The sequence below is a fragment of the Oryzias melastigma genome, linkage group LG22 (assembly GCF_002922805.2).
Source record: "Oryzias melastigma strain HK-1 linkage group LG22, ASM292280v2, whole genome shotgun sequence".
Classification (NCBI taxonomy): Eukaryota; Metazoa; Chordata; class Actinopteri; order Beloniformes; family Adrianichthyidae; genus Oryzias; species Oryzias melastigma.
In genome coordinates, this window is record NC_050533.1 from 5,014,005 (window position 1) to 5,039,530 (window position 25,526).

A 25,526-nucleotide genomic window follows, 5' to 3' on the forward strand; every position below is an offset into this window, starting at 1 on the left:
ATTTTTTCTAGCTTTATTTATTATTTTTTGCATTTCATTGTAGTTTGTATCTGTACTAACTTTGATTTATAGAATAAAATTCTGGTATGCCCATAATTTTCTCCTTTAGGAAATATTGTTTGGTTCATTATTGTTTTACGCATAGTGACTGTTGGGTGTTTTGTTGGTGTTTCTCCAAACTTCAAAACCATAGTTGTACAAGAACATAATATAATATATACACAGCATTATAAGTTAGAGAACGTTTAACCTTGCTTCATTTCTCTATACTTTTTGATGTTTTTAGCATCACTTTTAACTTTCTAGCTTAATTTGAGGTCAATTAAAATACCTATGAATTCAATCTCATCTCATTTTGTTATGTCCTTAACCTCCAGTTTAATCTTTTTGTTGATCTTTTGAATACCAAAAACGACAGTTTTAGCTAGATTTATTTGATTTTATCAAACTATGATTTTTTTGGTTTGACACTTTGGTTGTGACCACATCTAAAAAGTGTGTCACATTCTCTCCTGTACAGAAAAAACTGGTGTCATCTGCAAAAAATAAAAAATAAAAAACTTTTCACTAATATATATAATGGTTTTGGGGCCCAATATTGATCCTTGCGGGACTCCACAACTTATTTTTCCTGTTTTTGAGCTAATATCACCTATATCCACACAAACTTTTTAACCATTTCTCGTCTAACTTTTTAACCAGTAAAGTGCAACACATCTTATACCATATTCGTCCAATTTCTTATTTATGCCAAATATGTTAAGTGTGAAATTAGAAATTAATTTCATTCTGAGGAAGTTTTTTAAAATCCTTGAGAACCAACTCCTGATTTCTCATTGATGATCAAAGCTGCTGCTTCGATTTCAGTTTTGGCATTAAAAGTCAACCAGCTGAAGGTGTACAGCCTTTTTTTTGTTGGAAAAAACAAGTTTAAAAACAATTAGGATAGGGCTCCTAGCCCCCTGGAAAAAAACTTGTTGACACGTTAGCTCTTCTTTCACTGAAGTTGATTGAAAAGTTGAGTTTCATCATCTATAAATGTTCAGAAAACCGTGTTTGGAACTGTTGGTCACTGTTTGAAGGCATTCGTCTTTGGCTCCGTTCACAAAAATCTCATGAATGCAGGCTGAGGATGATCACAGCACTCCTCCTGTTGGGATTTACACACCCACATTCCAGCTTCGGCATCAGGATTGACATTTTTTTTAAATCCCTACAGTCACTTCTTTGTCGGGAGGAGCACCTGGCCACGGTTGTCATGTTTCTCTGGACACAAGTTATCTGGAGGATTTTGACTTTATTTTTTTTAATAACTTATGATTTCTCTCTGTCTCTGTGATAGATCTTTTCAATAGAAACATTCTTTAGACGTCTGTGAAAAATAAAAGATCAGCTTCAATTTTTTTAAGTTGAAACAACCCAGAGATTGAGTGAAATGTCTTCTGTATCTTTTGATCTATCTTCCATTTCTAATTCTCTGCAGATGAAGGATGATCACATAAAGTTTCTGTGCCAGGACGCCTCTGTTCTCTTTCCTCCTGTTTTCTTTGTCCTCCTCTTCTTCCTCCTCCTCCTCCTCCTCTTCCTCCCACGAACTGGAACAGACAGAGGAGGCGAGGACACATCTGAGCTGCATGCTGCTCCGCTTCGCCTTTCCCAGACTGCCCTGCTGCTCGCTGTAGTGCTGGGATCATTTCATTTGCATTGCTGGATCCATGGCTGCACAAACCATTACGCTCCATAACTCCAATCCCTCATAAAACTAAGCTGTGAGTCCCGGATTTTAGGATTTACCATGGAAATGAAGTAGAAATGACTATAATGGCTTACTTTAATGTGTGTGCTTCACTGGTGTCCATTTATTCTGTTTTAAATCTTAAAGTTTTATGTCAACTTATAATAATTTTGACATTTTCACTTGTTTAACAGGGAGTTTATGTCTTGAAATTTAGAAAATTAAGAAGTTATTTCTTGAATCAGATAACAAAAAAACTGTTTAAAGCTTCGACAAACATATTTGGTGAGATTTATGTTTGCTGAAATGTGCTAATAAACTTTAATTTGGGCATCAAATCTTTGCATGGGGCTCATGAAGGAAAGGTTTGAGGGGAAATGAGCACATTTACAAGCTCTCAAGCAGAGCAGAGGAAACCCCCGTCAGCCGCAGACCAACATCAGGTAAAGGTTGATTATCGCCTCGAGCCGAGAGTTGCTAAGACCCAAAACAAAAATTCTAATAAAATATATACAGTACCAAGACATAAAACAGGATATCTGATGGATGAGTAACAAAAACATAATGTAAAACTACAAAAATATATATATATAAGTTTAAAAAGCGTTTATAGGTTTATAAAAATTGAAATACAAGAACTTGTGAAGCTGAGCTGCAGCAAAGCTCCAATAAACCACATCCTGAAGATCTGAAACTTAGAAATTAATAACTGTTTGATTGATTTTGCTAATAAAAACACATACATTCTTTACTTAAATGGGTTTTTCATTAATAAAGACAAAAATAAAAGTATAAATTTTGTCTCTTCCGCTTATAAAAGACCTAATCTGAATCTTCTAAGAAGAACCTTCACCCTTATCATTTAGTGGAACCAAACAATTTCATGAAACAAAATCATTTTCCACAAATTTTATATATCTTTTGTTTCCACTTTCCTGCATGAATTATTGTAACAATGCTGCCCTCTTGAGGACGATTTACAAGGATAAAGTCTGTTTCTCAGCTTCCCTCTTCGGTTTCCACCTCCATCCTCCTCCTCCACACTCACACCAACACACTCATGTCCTCCTACTCCACCTCCATGAACCTCCTCTTTGGTCGTCCTGGTAGCTACAACATCAGCATCCTTTCACCATCATCACTGTCAAGAACTATTTATTGTTGTAAATAAATCTCCATTAATATCAGTTGTTATTTGATGAAGGCAGATGGACAAGTTGGAAGTTTCTCTGTTTAATGCAGATTTTCTATAAGCTGTTGGTTTCTAGAGCTAAAGACTCTGTGGATGAGGAACGGGACTGACAATCAAGAGTTTTACAAGGGACAAATATTAAGGGGTAAAATTGAACCCTATTTATTTAAATTGGATTATTTATGTTATTTCAATCCATTGCTGATGTTGGATGGTTGTACTTTCTGATCATTTCAGAAGTTAAATGAAAACGTTGGATAACTAGATGTCATGTAAGAAGACTCCATGTAATCTATTACAATGATCAGTATTATCTTATGACTTCTTCTTGGTGGAACTCAGAGGTAGGGGCATTTGTTGGTGGATTGGCAGAGGTTCATCTGTCTCAGGAAATTTACTCTAGATGTTTGTTTCATTCTGATTTTTAAGATGTTGAAGATGAAAATGAGGAAGCCTGCTAACCCAAAGAACACGTGACTAAACCTCCTGGGAACCTTTTCGTTCCCCTCAGATTGGAGGACATTGCTGAGCAGCTTCTTTGTGAAGAATTAGTGACTAATAAAAGAATGAAGCTAACATGCATTGATGCTATCAGAAGAGCTAACAGTGTTTTCACTTTAAAAAAATTTTTTTAAAGAAAAGTGCAATTTTCTCAAAAACAATTCGCTATCGCTATATCGCTATATCTCACACATTGGAGTTTGTTTTGTAACACGGCCTGTTGTCCGTGTAACACATTCCCTCCTGAAACCGCTAGAAGAACCGCGCGGTTCCGGTCTGACGTTATGTTTACAGGAAGTGGGAAATTGCACTACTTCGTATTTACTTCAAAGTGTTAAACATATAATAAATATTACTATTAGTAAATGTTTTTCTAAAAAAAGGAATAGGCGGGAAAAGCACCAGTTTGCAATTCTTTGAAACGAAAAAGTCAGATTTTTACATAGATTACACTTTGATTTATTTAGGCTAAATCAACCCAACAACATTGTCCTTTCAGTATTAAAGTCCATTTTGAACGTTTTTATTGTGCTGAAATGGTATCAAAATCACACAATTGTATAAATATAGCTCATTTAAATCAATCTAAACACGATCAATAATTGACAACAGTTGAAAAAAAAATGTTTTTTTTTAAATGAAAGTGCCCATTTTTTTTGGCTGTTTAAGTAGCCCAATTAAGTATACTACAAGTATATGTAGTCTATACTAAATTATACTAGGAGTTTACATTTTACATACTATGTATTTTGTGAATTTAAAATGTTACAATTTAGTCTGAAAAAGTATTCCATTAATGTACTTTTTACACTACTCATGCATGGCTTATAGAATGGTTATATTTATACTTAATAAAATACATTTAAAGTATACTACTTTTGCTAAAAGTGCTGATAGCCTCTGATTCGTCAAACGGCACATTCATAAATTTTTTGCTTCTTTTTATAAAGCTAAGCTAAGAATGTTACTTTAACAGAAAAATGAGACTCCTTACAGTCATGTGGATGTTTAAATCCTTTAATATACAGTGCTTCATAAAATCATTACTAAAAAACACAGGCGTAAAAATCAAATCAAAACAAATACGTAATAAAAAGCACTTGAAATTCCTTTCTGTTTTTCATCGTTAGTGTAAACCCTATAGGAAAATAGCATAGAAATTATGCAAACATAGAATTGCTTTCATATACACGTCTCATTTTTAGCTAAATAAACCTTTTTGTCCCCTTTAGTTTCCCTTAACCAACTGGATGAAATGAAGAAAGTCTATAGCCAATCTTTTGTGGTTTCTATCCGTCAAAGAAACCTTTATTTTTTTGTGTGAACCCCTTAAAAAAAGAGCCTCAAGATAAAGAATCAGGAAATATAAATAACATATCAAACATGTGAACAGTCTGCAATTTTTTTATCTATTAACTAGCAAATTTTACGGCACTCATACACACCTCTAAGTAAGAAGAGAACTCAGTCGCTCGCTCGCTCACACGCAACAGACTCTGCATAGACCCAGGGTAAACTCACGGAGCCTTTACTCCCCGACCCCCACTATGTTTTGTCCTTTATAAGAAAACAACCCTTTAACCCATCTGTTGCCACGGCAACAGACACCGGCTCCAGGCTTAAGGGCTTAACGTAGAGATATGTTTTGATTAACGAATCTTGGAGGAAAAAAAAAAAAAGGAAAGTTTCAGTGCTCCAACCGAACGATATCCGCTCAGAAAATGTTGAATTTCTTAGTTTTTGGCACAGGTGCTTTTTGAAAATCCAAGACGAATTTCAGTCCATCTATTTTAGTGAAAGAAGACCAGCAGGACAGCACAGGAAATAAAGATCCAAACAAGTAGAACCTTTTGTGTGATAAGCAGCAGAAAACGTCGAGTTTGAGCTCCAGAAAAAAATATGTTAAAAAGACGATAAATGTATTTCAGAGAGCAAAGTTTTATCCATTTATAAGGTAACAGTCTGAGGGGGGTGCAGAAGCAAAATAAGTGAGGTAGGACAAACCGTTTTCTCTCTAAAACTGACAGATCCACCTGCAAATTTTGGAACGTTTTACTTCAGACATGAACGTTTGTGGGAACACGTTTTGCCGGTTTGCAGCAAATTGTGTTTGTTTTTGCAGTAGGTGAACTCTGGATTGTTGCGGACACAAATGACGCCTCGCCATCGCTCACAGGATGGACTGAAAGGCTTCCAGGATTGACAGCGGGGAGGGGGATGTCGAAGGACCGGACCAATCACAAATGCGGGGGGTCAGACTTGTTCTATTGCACATACGATTCTGCCTTTTTCTTCATTTCTGGCCTCCAAAAATATTATTAACAACAATAATAATATTAACTCTCACAGTTATAAACAGGCAGCAACTAGCATCAACTCTGTTTTTAAATAAAAAAAATAAAATAAAATAAAATTGCAGCCAAAACCAGGATATAATAATATTAATAAAATCACCAACAGGAATATTCACTAATGAACAAGAACCAGATAGAACTACACAAAAGACAGAGTAACAAATGTTTGTGTGTTTATATATATATATATGTTCACTTTAACAAAAAAACACCAAGTGTGTAAAATTGATTGTCATTCCGAGATCAAAAACACCAAAAACATCCAAGGCGTAAACAGGAAGGATGAGGATGGGAGCGCGGGAGGATGGGGGGTTCACGGAAGTAAAGCCCAAATAAACGTTTCATGCGTCAGAAAAGCTCCTTTGGCAGCGGTCAGCTCCTTCGCCGTCGTCCGTTTGTCTCGGAGAACGGAGCAGCGTGGTCGCCGTGACGTCCGGGATGCAAAAGAGATGGAGAAAAACAAAAAAATCTCAAAAGGAAAAGAGGCGAGGCTCAAAGTGCTGAGGAAAGAGGCGGGCGGCAGCCGGAGGAAGCGGCATGGCTTTTGTTTCAGCGAGCCCTGTGACCAAAGAGGAAACTGGAGAACAGCTTTTCAGGCGGAGTAAAGGGGGCGTCTGCGAAAAGTTTACAAAAATGGAAACTCCCACAAAAGCTTTCAGGGTCAAAAGAGTTTTTATGTTGCCAGGACGTCCCGCCCCGTCAGTGTCTGCGACCTTCCTCCAGCTGCCAGTCCTCCTCGTCCTCTCCGCCCGAGAAGTCCTCGTTGGTGCTGTTGCTGCCCAAAAGCTTCCCGTTCTGATGCCCCGCAGCCAGGAAGGCCGCCGCCTTAGCCGCCGCCCGCTCCTCGGCTTCTTTCTGCCGCAGGGCCGCCGCCTTCTTCTCCTGCTCGGCGTGGCTCTTCATGTGGGCGCTACGGCTCTTTACTTTGTAGAAAACCCTGCAGAGCGGAAGAAGAATTAATCAGTTTGTCGCAGTTTGCATTTCTGCTTCCAGCTGTTAGAACTCAAGTTTTCTAGACCAAACGTCTCAATTTTTAATAATAATTTTTTCAAAATACAATATTGAATTTTTTAAAAATTGCTTTTTTCAGAAACTTATTTCAATAAAGTCAGATAACTCCTTAGGTAAAATTTAAAATTTTAAGAGTTTAAGTGTTCAACAAACATTTTAAGTAATAAGCAACATTAAAAATTAGCTTCCCATAAAGAGCAAAAAGCTGAAGATTTTTACCAAAGATGCCAAATCTCATAAGCATTTTAAATTTCATTAATAGACTGACATAAATGCTAAAACCTATAAGATAATTGATAAATGCTACATAAACCAACTCTTAGCAAAAAGTAGTTTATGAATTAATGGCTGATGTTATCTGCACGTATTTACATGCGACCAGCACAAAAACTGAAGGAAATTCATGTTGGCCACACGACATACATGGAGCCAAGATGCACATTGCTGCATATATTTTATGCCTGCACATATTTTAAGTGCGTCCAAGGCTGGATTTTGTATTTAAAGTTAAACTCAAAGCCCCATTAGATTTCATGTTCCTGGGTGTGTGAAACGTTCTCTTCATTTGATCCACTGGAGGAGCGGTGAGCTGCAGACACAGCTGCGTTCAGGAAGCATTAACTTGTTAGTGAAAATGTGGAGGGACTATTCCAAAGACGTTTTTTTTGTTGGAAATTGTTCGACCACAATGCATTTTGGTCTATATTCGCTAATCTAGTGAGCATCAATACACGCTAGTTTTTTTGCAAAGAATTCTGGGAAATTTCTAGTGCACTTGATTTTCGTTCATGGAAAATATTATATATATAAAATGGAGGAAAATTCATAAATTAATGTTAATTGTTTTCCATTTAACTGTTAAAACTGCATAGTTATAGGTGGGATTTGTCATAAAAGGTACATTACCTTACACTTTCGATTTTTTTATTGTATAAAAATTGGTTTTAAAAGGCAATACTTGATAAAAGCAGAACAGTGGACACTATACCAATCTAAACATTGTAATTTTCAATAGACTTTGAATTGCTAAGTATTAAAAAAATGTTCTAAATTTAAAAAATAAAATGAATAAACTTGATCCCTGAATAAAGGATGAGAGTTAAAATGTCCTGAATAAGTGTGAAAACGGAACTTGATGTGCTGACTCAGCTTTAACACATTCTCCTGAGACCAGATTCAGCCCAAAGAAAAAGAAAAAACGCTCTGAAAAGCGCAGCATGCGGCTCTTTTCAAGACGCCAGGCAGAGTTTCATTGATGAGCGGCGCTCGGCCTTATCTGAGCTCCTGTTGCTAGGACACAGTTGGCGATAAGAAGGCTGGCCGACGCTGCAGGACGAGCCGTTATTCAACCAAACCGTGACAGGATGGTTTCTCTTCTGTCAGACACTCGTCTGTTTACTCATTTATATTCCAAGTGGGCATTAGTGCTTCAACTTTTGTTTGTTGGCGGGCAAAGCTGCTGGCGTGCGTGAACGGCGCCGTGTGGACTGACCTGCCGCACTTCTTGCAGGGGAATTCCCCCTCCTGACCGGCGAGCCCTTGGTTGCCTGCGGAGGGGCTGGAGCGCCGCGCCGTGGCGTCGTAACGGGGTTTGGGGTTGGCGGCAGGCGGATGGATGACCCTGGACAGCGGCGGGTCTCTGACCACGTGTTCCTGGTTCTTCACGATGAAGACCGGCCCAGCCTGCACACAAACAGGAAGACTTTAGTGCAAACCATGTAGAGAGCGTGCAGACGAGCGCCTCTAAACTGTCAAAGCGTGACAGAAACTAAAAGGTTCTGGTGGAGTCATGTTGACGGACATTCCACCAACAGTCCAGCAGGGGGCAGCAAACCCAGCACACGTGCCACGTCTGGAGTTCAAAAGGACAAATGTAAAGTTTCACAACTGGGAGGCTGAACAACAACAACACAGCACAGCTCTTATAACCTGATATTCAACTTAAAAAGTAAAAAAAAAAAGAAAAATGTTTCAGTTCTCTACTTCTGAGGAAGAATCAAACGAGAACTTCAAACATAAATGACTAGTAAATGGAGATCACTTTCTTGCTTTGCGAATAAGTCACTTACCATCATAGATTACTAACAATGCAGACTAAATGTGGTGGGCGGGGCTTCACAAACCTCCAAAAATCTATATTCTAGTGTAACAAAGGTGCATCTTTTTACCCAGTTGTCCAGTCATTCTGTGAACCAACACAAACACTTGGTAGTTAGGGGCCGACGGCTTTGAATAAAGCGTCTGTATGAATATGAAACAGCAGGACGAAGAAGTCAAGCTGTTTTTATCCCATTTCTGCTGCTACTTAACATTGTTTACTGATGATAAGGACACCAGCAGCTGCAGGGAAAACAATGCAAACACTGCAGCCACGCAGAGCCCTGCAGAGCCATGCGCACGCCGCGTTTTGGACTTCCTGGATCAATCCCTGCTGGTTTTCAGAATCATTTTGATCATTGTCATTTCTAGGAAAGTTCTCCATTGCTCCAAGCAGTTCCCTCGTTTATCGCAGGAGTTACGTTCAAGACATTATCTACGAAGATGTTTTAATGCTCTTCATGACACACTTTATACACTTTTTTCAGACGTTCATGAATGTTTTCACACTTATGTTTAAACTTTTAAAGTTCAAACTTTCAAAAAGAAATAAATCCAGAATTATAACATTTCTTCAAGTTAAATTTCCGATTTTTAAAACCTTTTTAAAGTCATAAATTAAAAAAATTTCTCAAACTATTTCCCATTTTAATAACTGATTCTCCTAGCGTTAAATGTTGCAGACCCATGCTCTAGATCTTCACATGGGCAGAACTTTTTTTTTTAATTTATTCTCCACTCACTTCGTTCACGTATTTATCTAAGATTTAGCTCAGTAAACAGTAGAATTTTCACATTATTCTAGAGAAGCTTGGAAGATTTTTCTTATTAAATAAAATCATAGTTATTAAACTTGTTTTATTTTTGTTTACTTTAAAGAATGAACCATTTAAGTGTGAAAACATAGCAAATAAAAACAAAAAAATAACAGAAATGAACGTATTTTAAGCATCTTTTTGCTAGTGCTCCTTCATAAATCCAGAGTCACACTCACGTTCTCGGTGGACTGCAGCGTGTGCGTCGCCCCGGTGGGACAGACATCCGGTTTCCTGTCAGGCGAACCTTCCCACTTCCTGCTGTCCTCCTCCGGCTGCAGCTCCAGTGTGTGAGAGCCCTGCTGACCCACATGCACAGTTAATGAGACGCTTTTTTTTTTTTTGTGAAAACATTCTTGTCTGCATCAACATAGACAGAATGTTTGCAGCAGCAGAGGAGGCGCTGATGGGACCGACCTTGAGGTCCAGATCCTCCGCGGCGGTCCGGCTCTCTGGGGGCTCGGCCACGCCGTAAACAAGCGTCCCGCTGCGACCGATCTTCACCTGTTTCTTGTATGTGTAGTAGAACTCCACGCACTGTGCGACGGTCTTGGTGGTTACCTGCAAGCCAGGTGTTAAGAGTTGAAAATAATTCCATGATTTTACTTGATTAGCAGAAAAAGCTTCACTACATCCTTCCAAAGATCTGAAACTTTGTTATTTTACCAATTTTTAAGTTGTTTTAACTTACCACAAAATAATTGAAATAAGAAAAAAACATATAAAAATGAGTCAAAAACCTTTTCCCTTCAAATTCTTATTTAAGAGTAAAATAAATTCACTGCAATTTTTGGTTAAATTTATTCTGAAGTTCAATAAATATTGATAAGTTAAATTAGTATTTTTTATCATTTTGAAAACAATACATTTGATTTATTATCTGAGAATAAGAGCTAGTTTTAGATTTTATAAGGGTTTATTAAGACGAGCAAACTTGTAGACATATGCTCGTATTTATTCGCATTTTGCTCTAAAATTAATAATTTCCACCTATTTCACTAGTTTTTTGTCACAGCAATCACAATCAACTATAATTAAGTTCATAAAAACTCAAGAATTACAAACTATTCGCTCGGAACATGAAAAAAATTACATATTTCTGGGCTGTAAAACATTGAATTTGAAGTAATTCTATCTACAGTTAACTTTTTTAACTTGTTTTTTCCTTTTTGAATGCTTGTGTGGAACTCTTTGTTGATATTTTATTATAAGTTGTCTTGCTAAAAGGGCCTACATCATGCAACATCAACTTTATTGAGCTTTTAAGTGTGCTAAAATGTTAATTTCTCACATAAAACTACTCCAAAATGGTATTTCATGATGCAATCGTAGATCCGGTGTTGTGACAGGTTATGTATCCCCTGCCAGAATTTGAATGCCTTTTCGCAGAACGACTTCTGACATCAAGATTTGTCCCATAAAGCATAAAAAGAAGGTGAATGCTTACAATATAGTTCATCCTAGTGCTTTGGGAAGTTTGTTGTCATATTAGCATTTTTTCCCAAATTTTCTACAAAAAGCAATGATAGGGGGCCCAGATTCTGTCAGGCTGCCAGAATCTGGGCCCCCCAATAATTTGCAGTAGGAGCAGCAATTATTAATTGTCCGTTATTAAATGTTTCCATATCAAAGTCACTTACATAAATCATATTTCTTATCCTAAATTAGCCAAACAAAAGTATTTTTGTCATTTTTTTTTTTTTACACAAAAAGTTGTTGTTTTATGTAGAATACGTGGAGAAAAAAATAAAAATATGACATTAAACTCCCAAAAGCCCCAGAATAAACTGTATCGTAAACATCCACCTTCTATTTACGCTTAGGACAAAACACGAGTGTAACGAAACAAATCAAATCAGAAGAGTTAAGCTGCGACAGGGGATTCATATCTTGGCACAACACCGGCTCTAGGATGATGTCATGAAATGGGCGGCACCCACAAGGAGTGATGGGAGGAGCCTCAGTGATCAAGTCGTCTTACCTCCGTGTAAGAAAAGAGCTCACGAAAGAGGCCACGACTCCTTTAAGAGATTGTTTAATCTCAATGGGAATTCCTGATTAAATAAAGGTTAATAGATTAAAAAAAAATTGTTCTTTCATGGGTATCGGTTACTCTGAAAGACTTAGAATAGCATGATATAGGCATGGACAGATTCTTTTACTTGTTTCTTGTGGATTTTCATTTTAACTTTGGCATTCTTTTCCTACTTTTAGGCAACATCTTTTTGCAGATAAGACAATCAGTAATTAGATCTGTTCTATAAAAACTATTTGAACTGACTGGGCTGAAGCCGTACGGCGAGAAAGAGCGCTTCCTGTCCTCCTCTGAAGCCGCTCGTACCTGTTTCTGCACCATGAAGAAGTCCTTCTTGTACGTGCCGATGCCTTTGTTGAACTGGCGTCTCTCAGCTGCCGTCCAGCTGTCTGATCCTGCAGAGGCATGAATGCAGACTTAAAGACTCGCGCGGGAAGGAAGATGAAATCCTTTTGTGGCAAAAACAAAAAAAACTCGAACCCTTAAAACTTTCTGCAGATGAGTCCCGCCCCCTGTCCTTTAAACCACACACACTGCATAAACAATGACTCTCCTGTCTTCTCCCTGGGATTAGACACATGCTGTAACACCCCCCCTCTCTCTTCAAACTGACCCTGACAAGCCTCCAGTCATCCAGGACGCCACGCTCGCTCCACTACAGCTGCTGCTTTGAGGAACGACTTTCAAATTCTTCACTTCATGCAGGACAAAGGGCAACATGTGAGGCACCACTTACCAGAGTAATGATACCTGGACAGGTGATGCGACCGGGGGAAGATTGGATTCTTCAGCAGGAGCATGGACAGAGCCGCCTGCAACGAAAACAAACGTGTTTTATTTGACCTGAAAGCAGCTGCACAGAAACAGACTTCACACTGCTCCAGTTCTGCTTTCTCTGCTTTAAAAACTGAGCCAAACAATGACTCACGGTGGAATCTGTGAGATAATCGCCCGTCTCTCATTCCTTCCCTTCAACACGACTAGAATCGCTCGGCAAAAGTCAAAGTGAGAGTTAACTTGTGCTCTTTGAGAGGAGCCGTCCAACTGTGCATGAATTATGCCGTTTGAGCCGGACTGCTGCAGAGAGTGGGCGCTTTGACGGCCCCCACCAAACCTTCTCGTGGTTTCCTAGACAACGCTGGACCAGTCCTGGTCGCCGGGGCCTCAAATCTCCACCAGTAAGAACCTCAAAGCTCTCTAAATGCTGCCGTCCAAGTCCATATTCGGGTTGGACGAAGCTCAAATCGGAGGAAAATAAAAACAAAGCTCGCACTTCATAAACAAACATGATAACGGCTGTTCAATGTGTTGTTTTGAGGTTTCCATGACAAAATTATTGATCAGCAAAAGCCAAAAAATTGGAGCTTCATGCAATTTGTAAAGTTCAGTATGATAACAGAAAAACATCTGAACTGCAAGAGGAGGTCAAAAGTCTCATTTTCTGATTTATTTTTATGCAAGTCACTTTTTCTGTTTTAATTCAAATTAAAAACAATATTTATTTGACAAGACACATAAGATTAAAAGATTTTTTAAAGAAAAGCATTCACTAACTTGGATTATTTCTGTTTAGTTTATTTTCCAATTCTGAAGGAAGTTTTATTTTGGAAAGCTGCTGGATTCTGTCACAACACCAGTCTTGGTCATGTGACTAAAGCGACTAGCTGCATGGGTGCCTGGATTGCTAAGCTAGTAGCTAAATGCTAACAAGAAACAAACAATAAAACATATTTGGAAAGTTTCTTTGGTGAGAAATAAGTCAGTGAGGAAACTGAATAAAAACCTTCAACTTCAAAAAACAATAAAGCTGCTGTTCACAGATAAAACTGAGAGTTCGACAAACGAAATTATTTGGACAGAAGTCGCTCTAGCTTATATGCTGCGACTGACTCATGTTTCACACACGTAGATAATAAAATTGGATTTGGGTTTATATTATATTCAGAAAATACCAGTTTTACGGCGGTTGTGTCATTTTATTTTGCTTTATTTACCCCTCACATTTTAAAAGTCCAACGTAGCTGAAGCTAGCATTCGGTTGTTAGCCTCTACTTTGACGCTAAAGGGAAAATATTCCTCACAAAGCTCAAATATTTTACAAAGAATGAAGATTTAATTAAATTAAGATACTGGTTTGTGGAAACTTGTAAAAAAGAGAATTTTCCTACAGGAAGGCATAATTAGGTCGGCATCCGTTCAGAAACTTTAGCTCAGAAAATGTTCTTGTGTTGAAAAAAGTACTTAATGAATGAAGATTTCTGTCAAGACAAAATATTTTTGCTCTGAAAGACAATTACAGACTGGATTTAGAGTTAAAATGTCATTCCATGGGGAAAAAATAATATAATCTTTCCATTGTGGATTTTTTTCAAATCAGAAACAACTTTCTACAAATGAACAAGTTTGATTCATTGAATCTTCATCATCTGAAAACATTTTAAATAAAAAACACAATTTTCTTTTGTATTTTTTAAACTACATTTTTTGTAGTAGCATTTTATTTTGAAAATAGATAAACCGGAAGATTAAAAATTCCAATTTATGACCGGTCAGTGAAAAATATTGTCTAATTTGATTTGAATTTGATAAAGCTTGTGGACCATTGCAGTGGAAGACACTCAACCTTCAGATACTTTAAATCAAACTCACAAACGGAAACTTTCTGCTTCTATCTGCCTTTCTGTATGATCCTCTTCTAGCTGGTATGGTTCATAAACGCTGCAGCTCGTCAGTATTTGAGGTTTGTTTTCTGTATTTGCTGCACTTTTGTCTTTCTACTACTTTCTGTAATAATCCTTAAAATCACTAAAAATAACCAAACAGTTCAGACTTTGATCCCTGCCTGTGAAATTGTCTTCAAATCCATAAATGATGACATTTATAAGACGGTTTTTAGTTTGTTCTTTTTTTCAGTTTCTCTCATTTAAACAACCCAGTTATTTGGGTTTGCAGGATAATCCTATAGCTGTCTGAACCTGTTAAAGCCCACAAAATTAGGATCCCACTTCAGAAGTCTGTTCCCAGGATGTGTGTGAGTGGCAGTTCTATTCTTCAGACTAAGTCTCCAAAAATGTTTGTTTTATTGCTAATTATCTTAAAAAGCTGATAGGAGGCCTGAAACATTTTGAAATAAGTCAGAATACTCTAAAAGTGATCTTTTCATCGAAGTTTGTGGCTTACTGATAAAAAGGGCAGATGTTTTCTGTGAGCAGCAGCTTCTGCTGATGAAAACCTAAACTGTAACTATTACAGTCATCTCAGACCCGCCGCAGTTTCAGAACGGAGCGCCGTGAAATTCTGCAGATCAGTCATTTCCGCTCAAATCAGTGACAGTTTAACAGAAGAAAAAAAAAACAGTTTCTGCACACGAAAAATTATTCAGGACTTTAGCCTCTAAGCTCTCATTCAGATACAGCTGATCAGCATCAGAGCATTACATTTATTTAAAAACTAACTTCATCGTTTAGGCCTTAAAATTCTGGTTTTCTTGAAATTCTTATTAATGCTTTTATAATAGCTCAAAATCTACCAAGTTTTGATACATTTATTGATTGTTTTTTTTTCTTTAAATGTAAATGCATCAATTTAATTAGAATTTAAGCTAAAACTGATTAATACTTAGTAAAAATATACTTTTATCCCCCCAAAATGAAAGAAAAAGGAAACTTCAAAAGTTTTTACATTATAGTTGAAAAAATGTGGCTTTATAGTAAGAAACAAGAATTAGTCATAATCATATAAAACTAATATATTTGTAATTAATTCTGATTGTATTAGCTTTCAGGGATAACATTTTTATTTTAAATAATAGAAATATGAATTTGTATTTAGCAGCATTTTTTTCATAACCCTAACAGATGCTGAAATCTGCCAGCCGGGTTTGCCCTGCCCTCACACTGCCCTTGAGCAAGGCTCAGCTGTTCCAGTGAAGGCGTTCAACGATTCTGTGTCCGACTATACTTTCCTCTAAGAGTAGCTAAGAGCCAATTTAAAGGACTTTTTGTTTTAAACAGACGAAACAAAAGCCCATTTCACACAACAGAACTTAAAAATATATTTTTTAAAAACAGATCGGATAAAGCTTCTAAATAGTAGAAAGCAGATTTGAAATGTTTCAATAAAATTCACATTTTGTTCTGTTTTTTTCTGGATCAGGAAGGGGGGTGTTCATGGAAAAAAAAGGAAAAACCTGGTCATGTGTGTGAACATGTTTCTGGTCTTTGTGGGAATTCCTGCACAGCTGGTCAACATGGATTGTTCTGCCCGACTCACCATTATGTCCCCTTCACACTGGTGCAGACAATGGTGAGCTAACTCCTGGTTGGTGCCTCCTCCGAACACAACGCTGGAGCAGGCCAGGTGCATGAGGTCTTCCACTGTCATATGGGATTGTTGGAGTTATGAAATCATTTTCTAACCGCAAGAAGTTTCAGGATGATGCTGAAAATCTCCCAGTTTCCGTCTAGTTTTTCTGACCTTTCTGCTTTAAGTCGGGTTTGTCCTCCAGCGCACTCAGTGGAGTCCAAACCAGCTCGGCTCGATGCTGATCCAGCTCGGCATCGGACCTCGTTCTCAGCTCGGGAATCTCCGCCTGGTACCGGGATCCGATATTTATCCGTCTGGAAGGAACAGCCGTGTTAGAAGAGACATGGAAGGCATGTTTGGTTTCACCAAGTCAAAATGTGGAGAAATTTAAAAGCATAACTCAATAAAACGACTAAACCATAAATTAATGAAAACCTTTTTAATTTGCAGTCAAGTGGAAAACATAAATTAACTCCCACTTCAATGAAAATAGTGTTTTTAACATGTTCTTGTGGCATTTTCTCACAATGAAGGACATGTATAAAGAAAGTTAAGCTCTAAATTGCGTTTCTGATTATTTCTTTATTCAAATTGTAAATCAGGAACAAACGAAAAACTTTTGTTGGAAATTAAGCTTATTCATGACTACAATACGCAACATTCCTACCCACAACTTGGAGATGAATTTTTAATGATCTCCTGCCGCTCTGCAGAAACTATGTCATATTAAATGACACTTAATTTCCAGTTCTAGCTAAAAATGCCAATCATCATTTAAAAAAACACTAGGAACACTTTTAGAATAGCTCAATAAGAGGGACTTTAACCACAGTTAAAGTTAAAATATAAGGTTCGCTCCCTCCTCCTGCATTTCCAGTGAGCCTTCCGTCTTTCCAGCTCAAATTCTGTGATTTTCGGAAGAGAGGTGGGCTGCTTCTCGAACCAAACTGCAGCAGGATTTATGGGAAGGCTCGCTGGCTGCTGGGCAGCTGGCCTCAGTAAACCAACACCGCTCTCGCTCCCACTCCTGCAGGTCTCTGCGGTGATGCAACTCCAAACACCCAACGCTGCCGAACTGGCCAAACACATCCAGCTGTCAGGGGCTGTTTACGTGCGAGGCTTGTTTTTGTTTTTGAGCACCTTTCAAATAATTAGTTACTTCATTAATTCCATCCACACTTTTATTCTTAATCCCTCTGTTAAAAAAGATTATCTTTTGATCCACTTTAAAAGCGTTCCCAGTGGTCTTTTAAGTATGATTTGGGGGGGTTTTAGCCAAAAAAAAGAAAAACTTCCATCATTTTCTAGGACATAGTTTCTGCAGAGCAGCAGAAGTTCATTAGAAATTCACCTATGAGTTGCGTGGGGGCAAACCCGCCCCCTTTCCCCTCACCATTGCGGAGAGTTCAGAGCAGAGAGCTTGTGGCCAACTCAACCTATTTTCTACATCACAAAAACTCTTTAAATCTGCATTTATGCCCCTAATTTAAAACAATTTGAATAAAAAAATACTCAGAAATTCAATTTAAACTTAATTTTCCTTAGAAAAGTGCCCCAAAAATACACAATTTTCCTTAATCTATCTGGTCTTTTTCAAACAGATACAACAGCCAAGTCAACAAACACTCACTTGGCATCAGGTTTGCTCTATAATGAGCCAAGTGTGTGAAGGTGGACGGCCGCTCGGCAAACACCATGTGCTCAAAGCTCCACTTTACTACCAGAACCCAATGAAAAATGTCTTTGCATATCAGGCTCCTCCTCCTCCTCTAAGCCTCTGTTGATGACACCCAGCAAACTGCTGCTTCTCACACATCCTGAATACCTATCATGATGTGCATGTGACTGAAGCAGCAGCCAGACCCGTGACCTCCAGAACATGTGCTCCAAGTGGGATCCAAGCAAAATTTAAAAAAAGGAGGGACACTTTAAAGAACCCGCTGAGAGTTGGAGCAGACCCGGTTCAGCTGTGCTGCTGGAGAGTGACAGCAGGTTCTGGTTCAAGCAAACAAAAACGCATGTTTTTGAGGCCATGGCAGCGGTTTGGGTTTGAATGCTTTTATGAGACTGCAGATTACTCAGATTAGAGATTATTCAGATAGCAGATTGAATAAACTCTAGAAGTTTCAATATTATTTTAGGGTTTTAGGGAAATACACACAGCTTTAATCTTCCCCCTGGAGCCAGGACAGTTCACTAAATGACCACTAGGTGCAAAAATGTAATTATTAAATAAAGCCAATTATGTTTTCATAATCCATCGTTTTATCACTCATATGATCGCATAACATTTCATGAAAGTGACTTGACGACTGCTGGGTTTCTTCGTTCCTTATTTACATGAAATCAGAGAAGTCACAACCAAAACAACAACAACTACAGAACTGAAAAACTGCCTTGGAAGCAGCTGTAGAGGAAACCTGAATCAGGGGACTTTCAACCACCTGCATCGCAAATCTCCTCCAACAACCAAATAAAAGTTCCTGTTCTTTTTTTAAAGAAAACTCCTAAAGAATAAAAATTCAAAAGCTTCTTGTATCTTAACCGTCTTTCTAACATTAAAAACCAATAAATCCCTGTTTCATTTTTTTTTATAAGACACCATCTGAGCATTGGGATGGCTGCGGTTACTATGGTAATGAAGCAGTGAGTAAACATGTAAAGCAGTTATGATGACATTCTGTTTCAACATCAAGCAGCGTTTAAATCCAAACCCCAAATACAACATGTAAATTAAAAGGCAAAGATGTCCAAAAAAAAGAAACTTTAGGAACTGGGCTAACTGTGGCCATTGATTATAAATGAGAACTGGACCGTGTGAGTGTGACATCACCCTAAAAGAAATGACCCACTTCCAGTTCCAATAAAATTCAGTGGCCATTTTTTCACAATATGGAGACCGCCATGTTGGAACCACACGTCATCTGTAAGCAGTGGCTGATCTGAGTTAGTCTAGGGGTGTATTCAGACTGGACATTTTTGGTTTGTTTTAAAGTGAACCAGAGTTAGTTTCCCCCAATAATCCAGAACAAATTTGCAGTCTGGGTGCCCCCAAGTGGACCCTGGTCTGGGACCAGAAACCCCTCTTGGACCCATCTTTCGAGGTGGTCTTGGTTCGATTTCAGTCACACTGAGCTCTTGTTCACTCTTAGTTTCAAGACTGAATCAAAGGGACTTGGTTAGGACCAACAGATTTCTCCAGTCTGAATACACCCCTAGTCCCTGTTTCTATGGCAACCACTCTCACCAACCAGAAGTGAGGTAGTTGAAAGTGGGCTACACGAAATCTGTCCATCAAAAGTTTCAAATGTTGGTCGTCGGGGCCACCACATGCTTTTATTGAGGGCTGACTCGTCGATTTATATCGTGAACTAAAGAAATAATATAATGTAAACAAATTAGAATTTGCAAAAACGTGCTAAAAATTGCTATTATATCAAATATGACTGAATAATAATAATTTATTTCTCATTAGAGTTTTGGAATTTTGGCTTCTTGGAGCCACTTCCTGTTTGGAACACCAGGTGGGAGGGGTCACTCCGTCCAGTTCTCATATACAGTCAAATACTACAGCAGGGCTTACAGATGTATAATTGATCAGTTAATGTTCAAATGAAAGGACTTATGAAACCCACCCTTCCCAGAGTGATGGAGGAACTTACGGCTCGATGCTGACAGGCGTGGCCTCGCTCATGGCAGACAGGACTGGCGGTGTGATGTCACAGCTGTCTAAAAATCAGAGACAGCAAAGACACCGATGTAAAGATGTGAAAATAACTCCTAATTGTAGACATCTTTTTTTGTTTGACTCACTGGAACGCAGCAGGCTGCGCGTGGCCGACTTTGGGGTTGCAGGCGGCGGCAGGCCGGCACCGCTCGCTGCCACGGACGACAGGAACGTGGAGAAGTAGAGGCCTGAGCCTTCGCGGACAGGGCTGAGGATCGGCGGCGGCGTGTAGGGGGGCATTGTGACGGGGTTGTCAGTGAGGCGGACCGGGGAGCGCAGGTGACTTTGGTATGAGGTGATGCTGGAATAGACGGGCGGAGCGATGAGTTTCGGCGGAGGGATGAAGAGCGGGTCGGGCCGGGGTCGCCGCTTTGACTTTTTGCCGTCGTCGTCCTTTTCTCCCTCCAAACCGTCATTCTGGGACACAAAAGCGGTAAAATAAAACTTTATTTTTTCCAAACAAAAATAAGAGCTTTGACACAGAAGTTTGATCTGAAGAAAGACAGCGCCCCAACATTCATCTGTACGGAACATAATGTACACTTTCAACGCTCTAAATCCTAGTAATCTGACTGATCTGGGACAGGGCAACCAGTTCAACAATCCCCCCCATATGACAGAGGCAGAAAAGTGAGCACGACTGAAATGGGGGTAGGGAAGACAGGATGGTGGGGGGAAGGGAGAGTGGTGGGCGTCGAGGATTTACAGCTCAAATGAAACCAAAGAAGATGAAGGGGTATCAAACCATCGCCCGTGTTTTTTCAGATCAATGGCGGAGGATTTTGACAGATACTGTTTCATTAAATTTTCAATAAAGGTGAAACTTTAGGAGGACAGAAGTTAACGCGTTCCCACCGGCTCTGAGCCTTCCGATAAGGAATTCCTGAGGGAACGTCTCCGAGTGACGATCACAGACGGCTTGTGGTCCCGCCGGCCCAGGTCCTGGGGATTGGCGGGCCCGAGAGTCCAGTTGGGGGCCAGAGCTGCCTCGTTCTGTCCGGGAGATGACGGTTCCTGCTTCAGGACCGGAACGGATACAGGGATGACGAGGGGTAAAAGGTTGTCGTCTCTGGGGCACTTTGTGTTCATGCCCTCTGTGTTGGCGGGACTCCACGGTCGGTGGGATTCCTGCAAAACAAGAAAAGCAGAACTTCAGCCGGGTCTGACCGCTTTCCCTTTTAACATCACAAAGAATAAAGGTCCAGAAAAAACTGCACAAGAGCTACAGGGAACAGCCAGAAACTTCCGCATTGAAGCACATCTGAAATCAAAAGCAGCCAGAGACAGCTCAGTTTATCTAGTTTCCACTAGGTGGCTGCAAATCAATCCCCATTTATTAATGTATTTAGAGCAAAATTTTCTAATTTTACAACAAAAAATAAAACCAAATTAAGTCTCTAATTACAAATCTAGCAAAAAGCTAAAAAGTTAGCTTCACATGAGCCCAAAACAATAAAGCCTAATGAGTAACATTAATCAAGAAAACAAAAAAAGAGAACTTTTAAACACAAGCAAATTTACTTCAAGATAAAATAAAAATAAATACAAATGAACTAACTTTTTTCCCTTAAAGTTGATGTAAAACCAATAACATTATCTATACGAGACATATCAATCCATACGATGATTAACTTTTTGTTATTTTTATGTAATAAATCTTTAAGCCCCACTTCAACCATATTTCTTCTTCTTTTTTTCCAGTAGTCTTTCAATTATGACTGTGCAGTTTTAGGCAAAAATCAAAAATCTTTTGTCTTTTTTAAGGCATTTTATGCCCAGCGGCAGAAGCTCAATAGAAATACAATTCAGGTTTGTGGGCGGGACTGTTGGCTAGGAGTAACCCCGCCCCCTTCCCCTCCCCAAGGTAGCATTAATGACACAAAAATAATGGCAAGCAGTAGGTGTGTTTGAGATGACCTGGATCATCGGCGAGATCAGGCACTGCAGGCGGGGGCGGGGAAAGGCGCCTGAGATAAAGGCGGACAGCGGGACTGTATGAGAACAGGAAGTCTGGGTTGTCCTTAACATTCTGTTGAATTTTAATATGGCTTAGTAATATTTTTTTAACATCTGTCCCTGGACAAAACATGGAAAAATAGCCACTGGGTTAATTTAATGTCCATTGTCCCAGAGAAATAAATAAAATTGAAATTTAAGTTAACATTTAAAGTCATCAATAACACAAATAACCACTGATTATTAGAAATCTTGTTCATTTTTACATCAGTGATTCACTACTTTCCAGAAAAAAATTATAAAATACACAGATTTCCTTCATTTAGTGCCAGTCATTTCTGATCAGCATCACATTGAAGTAAAAGAAATGACAGGACACCGTTTCCCACAATGCATTGCTATGTAATAATTTAGACAGCTTGCAGCTGGATTTCCAGCTGCACCCGCCTGAGTAGACGCCTTGCACCCGCAACCTCTTTCTCGCAATAATTTCTTGATGATTGACATGTGATGTCAGAGTCAATACTACCCAACATGCACCGCAATCCAGGCGACCTGCATGATATCAAACACACCTATTATTGGACCGATCCGGTCGTACAGTTTTTATAATAGTAATTATATACAATAAATAAAATCATCGTCCTTCACCAACTAGATGGTTGTAGTTGCTTAGGACCCATAGCTTTAGCATACAGCTATCGAATTTGTATAAACTTAACTTAAGACCCGCTCCAAACATTGTTTAATTAGTATTATTCAGTTTTAAACAAAATAAAAAAATAATAAAATAAAAAAAAATTCTAGGACATAGTTTCTCCAGAGCAGTAGTAGTTCATTAGAAATACTCCTCTGAGTTGTTGGCCCACAGTAAGCCCATTCTCACTCCCCATCATCCATCTGTTTACACTCTCTCCCCCCAGCTAACAGCCTACATCCTCAGCCTAACATTACCGGTGCTACAAAAATGGCGAGCAATTATTTAATCTATCCAGTCGTACAGTTTGGAACCAGATGCCGGCTCGGATGAGGAAAACAAGGATGCACATAGATCTAGTCATCTACAAGTGAATGCATCAGAATGGGGCGGAGCAAGGAGATTGTGGTCCCGCCCAGCCTATGTAACAAATGTGCTAGTTTTCAAACTGTATTTTTTTTCTGATTCAAAAGGACCTAAATAAAGAAATACTCAGAAGAAAATGTAATTTTAAACTTAATTTTCTTAATACATATATGACAAAAGACGATGTGAAAAACACCAAACTTAACTTTAACCTGCTGGTCTCGCTGAGATAAAGCAAACAAAATCTAATATTTTATCACTACTTCATTGAATCTTTCTGTGGCTAGATCTACTCATTGAAGGGATAAGTCCCACCCCCCCATCTGCATTCTTTTCATTTTTCCTTTAAGAAAGAGTGGCAAGCAGCAGTGGACGGTTCCAAAAACCCCAGCGTGGCGAGGCCGATGGGCGGAGAGGCACGCTGGACGACTGCCGGTGGAAAACTCCAGCCGTTACACCGCTGGTGGAGAGATATTCTGCTGAGCGCTGCAAGGCAACCCAGCACCCCCCACCTCTCTGTAGAGAGACGCGAGGGAGGGAGGGAGGGCGGGCGAGTGGCCCCCCCCATCCGTCATGTAACCACACAGCCTGTATGATCTGCTCCTTCAATTCAGGGCACCAAACGCTGCTTAGCAACAGAACTCCATGCAGAATCTCACATGAAGGAAAGGGTTAATCCATCATGGGTATTTTTTCACTCTGTAAAGAATATGTCCCCCTCCCCGTGGCAACAACTTCAGCGTAAACTCTTGCTTTAGCTCCAGATTTTCTCCTCCGGGCTGATCTGAGCAGCCAAGTTTGTTGTGTACACTTCACTGGTTGCTGATTACACACAAAGTCTCTTCCAGCGACACGTTAATCACAAACAACACAATCTTTGGCACACTTTTTTTTTTCTGGCAGTCACATTAAGCCATTTGTTCCATTTCTTGCTGCTGAGCTGGGAGTTGAAGTCTCAGCACAATTATCCCCCAGGATAACGGAGGGAAGAAAATGGGCTTCGAGGCTCTCGTCAAAATTTCACAATAATGGTTTTCAAAACTCGCCGTTAGAAGAACATTCTCCTGTTTGATGGCAAACAGCTGAAAAAAAAGAGGGAAAGGAGAGTTTCTTTACCTTTTCCAGCAACGGGGGCTTCCTGTCCGACGCCTCCTGAGCCAGCATCTCCAGGTTGACCTCCTGAGACATGCGGCGCTTCCGGTGCGTGCTCTGGATGACTCCCGTTGGCGCCGCCTGCAGGGCGCCGTTTTCGGGTTTGCTCTGTTCGGAGACGGCCGGCAGGAAAGGGTTGTCTGATGGCGCCCCCCCCTCCTTGGACAGCCGTCGGGACCTGCGGGGCTGCGACTGGGACTGGAGGGAGGGCAGGTCGGGCTGCAGGGGGTGCTGCGGCGGGTGGGAGGGCTGCTGGGGCTCCGGCGTGATGTCCTGGATGATGGGCTCCTGTGGCTTGGGTGCCGCCGGAGCGGAGGACTCTTGGGAGTGAACCACGACGGGCTGCAGTTCAGGGTGCGCATTTTGTGCACCAGAGTAAAAGTCAAGCACATGGGGGTTTTGTTGTTGCAACTGCTGATGCTGCATTTGCTGCTGAATCTGGAGCTGTTGCCGCTGCTGGATCTTTTGTTGCTGCTGCTCGTGCTGTAATTGTTGCTGCTGCTGCTGCTGCAGCTGCTGCTGCTGCATGATTTGTTGTTGTTGCATCTGTTGGTGGTGCTGAAGTTGCTGCTGGATCACGTGCTGCTGCTGCCGCTGCATCTGCTTTTGCTTCTGCAGCTGCTCCAAGCGATGCGAGGGCACGGCGTTCTGGGCAGGGTAGTTGGGCGGGTTGGGGAGGGCGGCCCGGGTGCCCTGAAAGGTCTGATAGTACGACGGCAGGTGCTGCTTGGGCTGACCGAAGGCCAGCTGGAAGGGCTGCAGAACCGAGCTCCCTCCGGGGTGCGGCCCGCCCTGCTGCTGCTGGGTGTTGAGCGCGCCGGGTTTCAGCGTCTCCTGAAAAGACGGCTGCTCCCACTCCAAGCCCCGGGGCTTGGCTGCGTCTCTGTACGCATCTGCGGCGGGTTTCTCCGCCGCTCTGTTTGACGCCTGTAAGCCGGAAGACTCGTGCATTGATTTGACAAACGCGTTTTGAGTTCTTGCGTCCGTCACGTTGAGTCCTCCCAGATAGTTTGCAAAGCTTTGCCCCCAGTTGGGCATGGTGGCCCATGTGGTGGCCCGCTGCTGCTGGGACAGGGACGGCTGCTGCTGACTGGGCTCCTGGTGGGCCCATTTCATGGGTACAGTCTGCTGATAGTGTCCCCTGTTCTGGTCGCCCTTATCGGGGCTGAAGATGACGGAGTTGAGGAACACGTGAGGTCCCTCTGGGTTGGAGGTCACGGCACTCGCCGTCTCGCTTTGATCCGAGGGCGCGCCGCTCGGGACGTAGAAGACTCCGTCGGGATGCTGCGGTGCCTCCTTCATCGTCTGATCGGTGAAAAACGTGATGCGCTTGCCCGTTCTTTTACCGTTGGGTTTCTGCTGGGCCGGCACGCTCATGGTGAGCATGAACGGGCCGAGGCGGACCGATCCGAGCGCCGCTGTCGTCTTCAGACTCAAACGAAAACACGAGTCCAGCCTTCAGAGTCCCGGCGCGTAGATCAAGGCCGCTCGCTGGAGGCGAAATCCCCCCGAAGTTCTCTGGGACCGGCTCGGAGGGGGCGGGGGGCAGGTCTGAAGGTGTGCTTTTCTCATTCATGGGCAAC

General features: G+C 40.6%; 1 protein-coding gene across 1 annotated transcript; it reads right to left on the minus strand.

Moving 5' to 3' along the window:
- Positions 1 to 4,429: 4,429 nt before the first annotated feature.
- mideasb (mitotic deacetylase associated SANT domain protein b) lies at positions 4,430 to 25,520 on the minus strand. Its single transcript, XM_024273136.2, has 12 exons — positions 23,908 to 25,520; positions 20,628 to 20,900; positions 19,859 to 20,189; positions 19,708 to 19,774; positions 16,217 to 16,359; positions 16,013 to 16,116; positions 12,477 to 12,552; positions 12,047 to 12,135; positions 10,123 to 10,266; positions 9,885 to 10,004; positions 8,286 to 8,476; positions 4,430 to 6,719 (listed from the first exon to the last, which is right to left on the minus strand). The coding sequence occupies exons 1-12, from the start codon at positions 25,327 to 25,329 to the stop codon at positions 6,482 to 6,484; spliced, it is 3,198 nt and encodes a 1,065-aa protein (XP_024128904.1). The 5' UTR covers positions 25,330 to 25,520; the 3' UTR covers positions 4,430 to 6,481.
- Positions 25,521 to 25,526: the final 6 nt, after the last annotated feature.

Bases quoted from the DNA above. Each gene is read 5' to 3' on its own strand.
- mideasb (XM_024273136.2), bottom strand. From the start codon at position 25,329: ATGCTCACCATGAGCGTGCCGGCCCAGCAGAAACCCAACGGTAAAAGA. The intron at 16,360-19,707 runs GTAAGTTCCTCC...TGTTCCTTCCAG, and splicing joins ACGCCTGTCAGCATCGAGCC to ACGGATAAATATCGGATCCC. The intron at 12,136-12,476 runs GTAAGTGGTGCC...ATGCCTCTGCAG, and splicing joins GTCCAGGTATCATTACTCTG to GATCAGACAGCTGGACGGCA.